Source organism: Petaurus breviceps, unplaced genomic scaffold, assembly GCF_028583685.1.
Source record: "Petaurus breviceps papuanus isolate PSGF00001 unplaced genomic scaffold, PetGlider_PUasm1.0 532, whole genome shotgun sequence".
In the NCBI taxonomy this organism is placed as follows: Eukaryota; Metazoa; Chordata; class Mammalia; order Diprotodontia; family Petauridae; genus Petaurus; species Petaurus breviceps.
Genome location: NW_027186361.1, coordinates 731,133 through 742,274, shown reverse-complemented (window position 1 = coordinate 742,274; position 11,142 = coordinate 731,133). Strand labels below are relative to the sequence as shown.

The following is an 11,142-nucleotide window of genomic DNA, read 5'->3' as shown; positions in this document are numbered from 1 at the left end:
CACACACACACACACACACACACACACACACACACACACACACACGTGTATATATATACAGGTTTGGAGTTTGATGAAATTCCCCTTGGGCTTCCTGCACCCAAACACCCAAAAATAAGGGAAGGAAACCTGATATGCATTTAGCTTTCCCAGCCAGGTACCTTGGGTGGCATCCATCTTGAATGAGACAGAAGGCACCATGATGAATTATGGTCCTACTTCAGTGTTGAGAAGTAAGACATACCAGGTATGGGGAACCTGCAGCCTCAAGGCTACATGTTGCCTTCTAAATCCTTTAGTATGGCTTGTTGACTGACAGGCCACGCTTGGGGACCTAGAGAGTCACATGTGACCTTGAGGTCACAGGTTCCCCATCCCTGGCCTCAACTATATCCTTGAGGTTGCTTTATTTGTCTGGAGAAAAAAGAAGGCAGGGAATTCTCTGTTCCAGAAAAAGGTACATTATAAGAACCCAAATTAATCTTAGGGATTTAGTCAAAAGCATAACTTCCAAAAGATGTTCATCCCAACGCCAGTAGAATGGAAGCCTTTTGAAGGCAGGAAGGATTCTCCTTTGGCCTCCCTATCCCCAGCACCCACACTTGTGGAAGAATGAGTGAATGAAAGATGAATGAATACCTGTGAGTGAATTAATAAATGAATGAATATGAATGAATGAGTGGAATGAATGAATGAATGAATACTTGTGGATGAATGAATAAATGAATGAATATGAATGAATGAATGAATACTTGTGGACTTAAGCTTCTGGACCTTCTCCCTCTCCAATCTAGGACAGTAACCACTGAGGTTCTGAATGAAACCCGGCAGGACTCTCAAGCTGCAAATGATGATTGAAAGATGGTCATTAGCCTCTGCTTACAGAACAGGCAGAAAAGTGAACTCCAGATGTTTCAAAGCCTTTCAGCAAGAAGAACAGAAACAAGAGTGGCTTGTTGCTTCGTACCTATCTGACCAGAAAACACAATGAACCAGAATGTCCTATCCTCACACCCTACTTCACCTGTTTTACCATACAAAAAGCATGGTGCATTGTACTGAAATACAGAAAAATCCTTGAATAACACATCATGGCGCACTGAGAGACAGGCCCAGATTTGGGCCAAGTCCTTTCAGTGATCTGCAAACACAAGTACAACCATCAAAAATGTTGGGATGGCCCCGTTTGCTTAGTGCACAGTGTGGCTTAATGGGAAGATCACTGTGTTTGGAGTCAAGAGTTCTTGGCTTTGAATTTCACCTCTTACTAATGACTAGGTGTGTGACCCTGGGCAAGTCACTTGCCTCCATTTCCTCCTCACTCAAACAAAAGAGGGAGGTGAGATTAGATGGTCTCTGATTAGATGACAGGCTCAGCATCACAGAGAAATAAATTCCGAATACATGCCAAGAAATTTTATGGAAGATAGACATTCAAAGATGGGAAGCATCAATATGAGGAGATGCCTCACGGAGAAGAAGACAGTCATGCCATGCCCAAAACAAAGGCAAAGATTCCAGGAGGCCTAGGTAAGTAGGTAGAGAGCATTCCAGGCCTGGGAGACAGCCTCTGCAGAGGCACTTGGAACAAGGGATGCAACGTTGCATATGGGGAACAACAAGCAATTAGCAGGCCAGAATGTGACCTGGGTGAGGAGGAGGAAGAGAGAATCAGTGAGGAAAGGGAGGGTAGAACCAGACTGAGAAGGGCTTGGAATGGCACTAGGGAGTCACTGATGCTTCCTCAGAAGGGGAGCAACAGAGTATCGGACCTATGCCCTAGGATGAACAGTATGGCAACTGCATTGGGGGAGGAGGGGAGCGGACTGGAGAATGGGAAGGCTGGATTCCGGGAGATGGGTGATGAGGGCCTGAACTAGGTTAGACAGAGAGGAGGAGGACAGATTGAGGAAGAATAGATGTGGCAACTGACCAGGATCTCATTTGATCCTAGGAAGAGGGTGTATTTTGGAGAAAAGAAAAGGAGTTCTGTTTTGAATGTGTTTGAGGTGCCTACGGGCCATTGTGATGGATGATGCCAAGAAGCAGCTAGAGGTTCGGGGCTGGAACTTGGGAAACAGACTAAGGCTAGATTATGAATCTGGGAATCATCTACAAAGAGGTGATAATTGAAGCTCAGAAAGCTGATGATATCACCAAAAGAGAAGAAGGTCCAAGACAAAGAAGGTTTAGGGATATATTCAACCATGGAGGAAGGATATGGATATGCTCATACATGGCGGGAAGGATTTGGAAATGCTTGTACATGGCGGGAAGGATGTGGATACGCTCATACATTGGGGAAGGATGTAAGATCAGAAGGAAAGGAGACAGAGAAATAGAGGTCAGAGAGGGAGGAGGAGAATCAGGAGGGAAGAAAGTTACAAAAACTCACTGAGGAAAGAGTATCCAGGAGAAGGGGGATGACCAATAGCACCAAATGCTCCAGAGGGGTCAAGAAGTATGAAGACTGAAAAAAAGCTGTCAAGATTTAGTGCTAAAGGGATCATGGTAATTAACTTGAAGAGGCTAGTTTCAGTTCAGAAGTGGAATAGAAAAGCTAGATTGCAAGTGATCAAAGAGACAGTGTGGGGACCATGGCATCTTTTCTTTTAAGTCCTTTTGGTACCTGGGATGTATTTATTTACTCTGGGCCTAGAACCTTGAACTCATTTAGAGCAACGAAATGCTCTCATTTCCTCATCTCTCTTGGGTTTCGTTTCCCTCTTTTCAAAACTGGGGAAGCAATAAGGTGCAGTGTGAAGAAAGCTGGATTTGGGGTCCCAGGAGCTGGGTTCATACCCTAACCCCGCTACTCCCTGTGTGCAGGTCATTGCATTTTGATGTGCCTCAGTTTCTCCATCTATAAAATGGGGTTGGCCTAGATGGTGTCAAAGGTCCCTTCAAGTTCTAAATCAGGGACCCTAAGGCAGCGTCGGTCCTATCTCCTGACACCAGTGTTTTCAAAAGTGGGAGAAGGCTCCAGTATAATTAATTGGGAGAATGCTCCTGCTCCCCTCAGATAGCAAACATTGAGATCAGAGGGGCACTAGAAAGGAAAACAGGGCTGATGGTGGTGAGAACCTTGGTAATGAGAAACCACCCCAAAGACTGGCACTGCCCATTATGTGCTATGTCCTTACAGTAGACCAGAAGCTCACAGAGGGCACTGCCTCAAGATTTTGTCCATGTTCCCCCCAGCACAAAACATGGTGCTTAATACTTGCCTCACTGAATGAGAAATGTCAGGGGAATTGTTCCCTTCATGAAAGGCTTCACTCTAGGATTCCTTTAGGGAGGCAGCCCTTATGGTACATTTCCAAGATGATGCCATTTATGGATATCAAGCTTTCCAGACCACACTAACTGCCTAAAGCAAGGAATACCTGTAGAGCCCAAACCTAATGGATCACTTGTGTTTCCCCCTTTTTTATCTCCAGATAATCAACCAACTGACAAGCACCGTTAAGTGCCTACTGTGTGCTGAGAATTGTGTTGGGTATGGGAGTCTCTAAATGGGGGAGCTTACAGTCTATCAGAGGCATTTGGTGGCACAGTGGACTTAGTGCTACACCTGGAACCAGGAAGAACTGAATTCAAATCCAGCCTCAGAGCCTTAGCTATACAACCCTCAGTTTCCTCAATTGTAAAATGGAGATCATAATAGCACCTATCTCAAAGGATCATTGTGAGGATCAAATGAGATTTGATCCTCACAATTGTCAAGTGTTTAGCGCAGGGCCTGACACACAGTAGGTACTATAGAAATGCTTATTCCCTTTCCTATCAAAGGAAACAACATATATACAGGTATACATAGACAAAATAAAGGTAAGATGACTTGGATGGGGAGATGCTGGAAGTTGGGTGGAGGGAACCCCCTCATATGGAGGTACCTCCTGAGCTGTACTTTGGAGGATGCCAAGGACCCAAGCATGGGGTGAAAAGGCCTTCTCCGAATCTCTGAGCCCCCCAGAGCTGCTGAGTGACCCAGGGTCACACAGCCACAAACTGTCATCCTGGGCCCACAAGCAGGCTCTGTAATTATTAGGTCAAAGACATTCTACATTTATGAAATGTCTGCTGTATACCAGGCAGTGAGCTAAGGATAAGGAAGGGACTTTAGAGATTGGTGGCTAGTCTGGCCCTGGAGCCCTGAGCACTCAGCACAGGGAAGGAGTGGGAATGAATTCTGTCATCCAAGAGGCTATAAAGAAAGAGTTGGACCTAAAAGGAATCAGTCAGAGGACAAAAAGAAGGAAGGCTCACTCATCTGATGGCTCTGTAAATGTCCAAGTAAGAATGGGTGGCAGGGCTGTAGGACTGGGAAGTCCAAGGCCCAGGGAACCACCATTGCTGGGGTCCCTCTTTTCTCTCTCCCTGGCTACACACACACACACACACACATACACACGCCCCTAGGCCCTGGGTTGCCCACTGTTTTATCCATGAGGCCTCAGGGTTTGAGAGGTCACAAGACTTGAAAACCAGCCAGATTCTAGGTAAGATATCATCTTCAGGCCAAGGACACCCCTTCCTGCTCAGGGCTTGGTTACGCAGAAGCAGTTTCCCCATAGTGATCACTATTCACCCACCTGGAAAAATGCAAAAAGGCCAGGTCATCCCTTCCCCCATCCACCCACCCAGATAAAAATGCTCAAGTGCCCTTTGAAGGATGGCAGAGCCTCCACCAGGGAGACAGCATTGTACAGGGGCAAGAGCAGTGGACTGGAAGCCACAGGCCCAAATGTCTGGGGTTGGCTTTCATTTTACAGAGGAGGAAACTGAGGCCAAGGGAGGTAAAATGATTGTCCCAAGGGCACCAGTAGGTTCCTAGATCAAGGACTGGACAAGACCTCAGAGGCCATCTAGTCCCACCTCCTCAGATTTCAGGGGAGGAAACTGAGGTTCAGGGAGGAGTCAGGAGACTCCTAACTACCTGTGTGACCTGGGCAAGCTATTTCATTTCACTTGCTGGAGCCTCACTTTCCTCTTCTGTAAAATGGGGATAATAACACCTACAATATGTACCAGGGTTGTTGTGAGACTACATGGCAGTATGATAAGACACTGGCACCATCATCAATAAACTAACCATGCATACTAGGAATCTGAAAAAGAAGCCTCCTTCTCTCCTGTCTGAGCAGCCTGGTGACCCCTCCAGGAGGGATATCACTCCCCACCCAGCCCTGACCCCTGATGGATGCTTTTGCATCCGCCCCCTTAAGGCCCCAGCCCCTGTGGACCAGCTCTGGCCAGGCCTCTCTCCTCCAGCTGAGGGCTCTGCATAATTCAGCAGCTGGCTGACTGTCTCTAACAAGAAGGCAGTGACGGAGAGGGGAACAGCATTTCTCACCCTCCCTCCCGAGCGTGTGCTCCCCCCACCATACGTGTGCAGGCGGCAAAGAAACCCAGTTTCAAGCCCCTGCGGCAGACACCTCCTCCTGCCAAGCTCAGGAGGAAGGGGCTGGCTTTCTAATTTATCCCCCCCACACCAGTTGTTCCTTAAAATAATCTCTCATTACTTGGATGGTGGCTCCAAGATGTTTATTTAAAGCACTATGGGAGGGGGGGTGGAGAACCAAGACAAAATAGCCCAAAATCCATGACTGAGCTCTCTCACAGTTAACTAAGCTTTCTACTGCTTAAAAAGGGGAGCAAAAGGGGAGTGGGGGGGAGGAGAGGGGACACCAGGGCTCTTGGGATGTTTTCCTAGAAATACTGAAGGGAAGTATTCCTAAAAGGTTGGACTGTCCTGAGGGGTGTCTCAGTTTCCCTATCCTTAAAGTGAAGAGGTAAACACTACTCCATCAGTCGGGGGGGGGGGGAGGTGCTGTGAGGTAAATGACATCATATGGCTAGGAGCCCTTTAAGCTGTTAGAAAGAAGCAAGCCATATTAAACTAAGGCATTTTTATTACATAATCTTATTATATAATATAGTCAAGTTGGTATCCATACCCATGGTATCTCTGTGGGTCATCCATCCACTGGGATACTCCTACATCCCTTAAGGGTCTAGACAACACAAATCAGTTGAAAGGTTGGTTGGAATATAGAGGAGAGAGCACTGGATGGAGGTGGGGAGGGGTGTCAGGGGATTGAGGTCAGAGCCTCGGAACTTCCTCTAACTGAGAGGGAGACTTTGGGCAAGTCATTTCATCACTGTGGGCATCAGTTCCCCACCCCTTCCCCAAATGGAACTGAGAAACAGGAACATAGATTTTGAGTTGAAAGGGATCTTAGAGGCCGAGTCCAAACTGCCTCATTTTCCAGATGAGGAAAATTGAGGCACAAAGAGGTTAAGTGACTTGCCCAGGGTCACATACCTAGGGAGTCAATGAGACAGGATTCAAATTCAGATCTTCCTAATTCTGAGTTCAACAATTCTATATCCTATCTAGCTGCCCTACTGACATCATAGCATTATTTCCTGAGATTCAAAGAAAGGAATAAATGTGAAAGGCAGAAAGAACTAGAAAAAACCATGAGGTATTCTTCCTGTCTGGTTACTTCCTATGTCGAGTCTTCCCTTCTCAACAAACCCCTACTCTCTTTGAGGAAATGGGTCCCCCAGTCCCTTTGTATTCCTTACCATGTCTGACACTGAGCCTCAGAAATATTGTTGACTTCACCGGAGTTCTTAACCTTGGTTCTGTGAATCTGGAGGATTCTTTCAGGGCTTGGTAACTAGAATTCAATGTAACTGGCTTCCTTTGAAATACTCTGCATTTTCTGCACTTAAAGCCTTTGCTCTGAGAAAGTCCACAGGTTTCCCCAGAGTGACTAAGGGCCCACGGTACAAAAAAGGCTAAGGGTCAGTGGGGCCTGGAAACAATGACACTTCCCAGTACTCTGCCTGGTACCATTCCTCATCACAGGACGTGAGTTAACCTTCCCTTTTCCCAGTTTCCCTATTTCTGTCAAGGGTGCCATCATTCTGCCCTTAGTTCTTCACCTCTAACCTGCATGTCCAACCAGCTATCAAATTCTGCCAATTCTACTACCACAGATATTGCCTCTCCCATGTGCCTCCTTCTGTCTGCTCATCCAACTACCACCTCCACTGCCTAGGCCCTTGGTGCTTCTGCCCTGGACTACTGCCACCAGATTGCTTGCCATTTCCCCTCTTTTTGATTCATCTTCCACACAACTGACAAACCAATCTCCCCAAATCAGCACCAGTATGGCCATGTCACTCCTCTGCTCAAGAGCCTACAAGGATTCCCTATTGCTTCTAAGTTAAGATACCTTAAGATAACCAATCTCCTGGCATCTAAAGATCTTCACAGACTCTAGTCTCTCTTTATAGGCTCATTTTACACATTATTCCCCTTCAAACATTCTACCTTCTAGCCAAAGGGACCTACTTGATGTTCCTCATCAACAGCATCTCCCATCTCTGTGTCTTTACCCCAGGCAGTCCCCTACATCTGAAATTAATTGCCTCCTCACCTCTGCTGTTGTTCAACTGTGTCTGACTCTTCATGTCCCCATTTAAGGTTTCTTGTCAAAGGTACTAGAGCGGTTTGTCATTTCCTTCTCCAGCTCACTTGACAGATGAAGAAACTGAGGCAAACAGGGTGAAGTGACTGCCCAGGGTCACACAGCCAGGAAGTGTCTGAGACCAGATTTGAACACAGGAAGTTGAGCCTCTTAGCTTTCTTCAAAGCTTGTCCCAGGTGCCACCTCCTATTTGGGCCTTTTCTGATCTCTGCCCCTTCCCCCCCACAAGGCAATGGTGCTTGCCCACTCCCAACCCTGGCCAAAATGTCCCTGGGCTTACTTTCTATACACTTTATTGTATTTCTTTATCAGTGCACATGTTTTCCTCCTCGCCTCTACCCCATAATGGAAGATCCTTGAGGAAAAGGATAGCCTTCCTTCCTGTATAGGCCCAGCACCTAGCACCAAGCCTGGCATGGTGTACGAGCTTAATAAGAGTTACTCATTGATCAATTCACCCTAAACTGTGGCTCTGGGTTTTCTTTCTCTTTTAGTGATGGGCTATCCTTTCCATAGGCCTCTGCCCTGATTGGGATCAGGGCATCTTGCCCACACTTAAGAAACCCCACCATCTTGCCCTTGTTCTTAGTAAGGAAGAGCATGCAACCACATAGCTGGGCTCTCCAACACCCAGGTCTGGCCAAAGGGTACATAGCACCATTTCCCCTGATCAGGGGCTCAATTATAACCTTGAGGATACATCAAGGAGACAGATTAAATGATCCATAAACAAAAGGCTTTCCCTATAGCTGGAGAGGAAATAGGGGTACAGAGAATAAGGAGGGATACAAATATTTCCAGAAACCCATGTAACATCATAGCAAGGGCTGGAGTACATGGTTTCTTAGTATTCCGAGCTGAAAAAGAATTTTTGTGATGTTGTGCAATACCCTCATTTTTTTAGATGGAGAAAGTGAGGCACAAGTGGTGGGCGGGGGGACTTTCTGCTCTGTAGCTTCTAATACAGTAGGGTCTAGGAAGATGGGACCCAGCCAGAGGGAAAACAACGATCCATGGGAGAAACAGGGTGTTTGTAATTCCTGAGTCTGCGCTTTTCTTAAGGGGAATGGAACTTGGTGATAAACCCCCCCCCCCATTTAGAACATCTGACCCACAATCATTTATGCAGAGGGCCTTGACCATTGAGTACAAGTAGTTGACTCCCTCTCATCTTGTCAGAGGTGAGGGACTTTGGGTTCAGAATTTCATATATACTGAAAGACACTAGTTTCTGTGTGGATTGGTTTAACTGAAATGCTTTCCCCCCCTCATTCTTTTAAAATATTTATTAGAAGAAATAGTTCCCTGGGGAAGGGAGAGGAGAGGGCTCCATTCCAAAATGAATGTGATATAAAAACAAAAGGCATTAATAAAAACATTTAAACACACAATAGAGTGGTGCTAATGACGTCAAATTCACAGATTCATACCCCAAGGTGGCCAGTCAGCTTTACTAGAGAAAACATTGTTCCCAGGCTTTTCCCCTTGGCCAGGTTGGGTGGGGATTGCTGCTTACCACCCGTGTGACCTTGAGCAAGTCATTTCCTTTCTCTCGGCCTTAGTTTCTTCCTCTGTAGGATGAAGGCTTGGACTAGTTTGTGTCCAATGACCCTACCAGTTCTAAATCCTATGAAGCCTTTGAATACATAAGTTGTGAGATGTGTGGAGGAAAGCCCCTAAATGGAAGTCAGAAGCCCTGGATTGGAGCCTTGCTTATCTATTTCTATGCTTCCAGACTTTAGGCCTCTCTCTATAAAATGAGGGACTCAGATGCTTTCCAAGAGCTCTTCTCCCTTTTAATCCTACAGTCCTAATTGCTAGCTGTGTGACCATGAGTGAGACCCTTTCCCTTTCTGGGCCTCAGTTTCCCCTTTCTGTAAAATAAGAACATTGGAGATGATTTCCAAGGTGCCTTTCTTCTACCTTACCGGTCTATGAAACACACAGACAAGACAGAAAAACCAACTCCAAGACCCATGGAAATGTTAGCATTTGTGGCATCAAGTATCTCAGTTAAATAAGTGTTCCTGCCATCAGCCTGAGCTTGGACTTGGTATCTCTTCTCGACAATGCCACTGGCTAGCTTATATGACTTGGGCAAATCGCTTCACTCTTTGATGTCTATTTTCCCCATTTAGATCCCAGATTTAGATCCCCATTTAGATCTTGAGCTGGCAGGGACCTCAGAAACCCAGATCTAGCCCAACCTTTTCCTTCTACAGAAGAAACTGAGGGCCAAGGAAGATTAAGGGACTTACTTAAGGTCATATGTAGAATTGGTGATCTGAAGCAGAAAGTCTTCAGAGGTCTAGTCCCTAAGTGACTTAAGCATACCAGCCCTATCTGAAATCACAACTCTGGAGAGCTTTGCCAACCATAATTCAGTATATACACTTGAAAAAGCCCTGATTTTGTGGGTGTGGGTATTTCTTCCACTAACTCTTCCTAGACATGATGATGTTTGAGTTATTCTTATTATTACTATTCTTTCAAATGTGCTTGTGGTCTGCAAAGCAGGAATGGAAGGTCCTAGGTCACTGTTATGTGATGCTGGGCACCTCCCAGGCTGGAAAACTTGAGGTTTAAAAATGGACATTTTTCCAGAGTCAGCTGCCAATCCAAAGAGATGAACAGTTGGAGATCCTGACCCTTTTTCCTGCATCCCCATCGAGCTAGTCTGGCTCCCTGGGTTTGAGTTGCGGTGCACAGTTACCCGCAACAGAGGGGCAATGCTCAAAAAAGCCCGGGGCCGCACCAGAACGCAGGCAAGGTCAGGGAGAAGGTAGAGCGGCACAGCCAAGCCGGCCACCCCGCAGCACCCCACCCCCCGACCCTGAAGCACAGCCGAGCCACGGGGACGCTGGTCCACCTGGGTGCGGCGCGAGCGCGCTTACACCCCCTCTCCCCCCACCCCGCGCTCTCCGAGGGGCCCGCACCCCGCTACACGTGCGGGCAAACAGGTAGAACCACAAAGACCGCCGCGTAGGGAGAGCCCAGAGCCGCCGCCGCCGCCGCGCGCTCCGAGGGGCGCGGGACGCGGGGCGCGGAGCTCGGGGCACTGCCCCTGCTCGCGCCCTCAGCCTCGGCCCCGCGCACCGCCCCGGGGGGCAGAGCATGCCCCGCCGCCGCCTGGGCGCGGGAAGCAAGCAAGATGCTCTGGGGGCGCGGCGGGGGTCCCGGGGCGGCCACGCGTCCTCCGGCAACGCCCCGGCAGCCGGCGAGGACTGCGGCTCCTAGGGTGCCCGGGCAGGGGTGGGCTGGAGGCCCGGCTGGCGCTGCGCCGAGGGGCCATCCGGCCATCACTCACCACCTGGCGCGCCACATCGGCCGTCGCCATCGCCCCCTCCCCACGGAGGAGCTCGCGCTCCGGGGCTGCCACTGTGCCGGCTGCTGCTGCCGCCGCCGCCGTTGCTGCTCGGGCTGCTGCCGCTGCCGCCGCCGCCGCTGCTGCTGCCGGGACTTTGCCTCCGCTGCCTTCGCCGCCTCTCCAGCTACTGCACAGGAAGCCGGGGCGCTTCTCCGACAAAGAGAAAGTGTTACACTTTGGGCGCGACCAAGTCAGGCGGGGGGGGGGGGGGGGGGGCGGCCCAGGGGGCGCCCCCCCCCCCCCCCCCCCCCCCCCCCCCCCCCCCCCCCC

General features: G+C 48.6%; 1 protein-coding gene across 4 annotated transcripts in view; it reads right to left on the bottom strand.

Annotated features, from left to right (window-relative positions):
* The window catches only part of SEPTIN6 (septin 6), a 58,998-nt gene extending 47,938 nt beyond the window's left edge, over positions 1-11,060 (bottom strand). For 3 of the 4 annotated variants that reach the window (XM_069102179.1, XM_069102177.1, XM_069102178.1), the window contains exon 1: positions 10,813-11,060. In XM_069102179.1, coding sequence (XP_068958280.1) covers positions 10,813-10,842 — 30 coding nt within the window. In that variant the 5' untranslated portion in view covers positions 10,843-11,060. The remainder of the gene's footprint in view (positions 1-10,812) is intronic. The other variant, XM_069102176.1, reaches the window with a different exon arrangement.
* Positions 11,061-11,142: the final 82 nt, after the last annotated feature.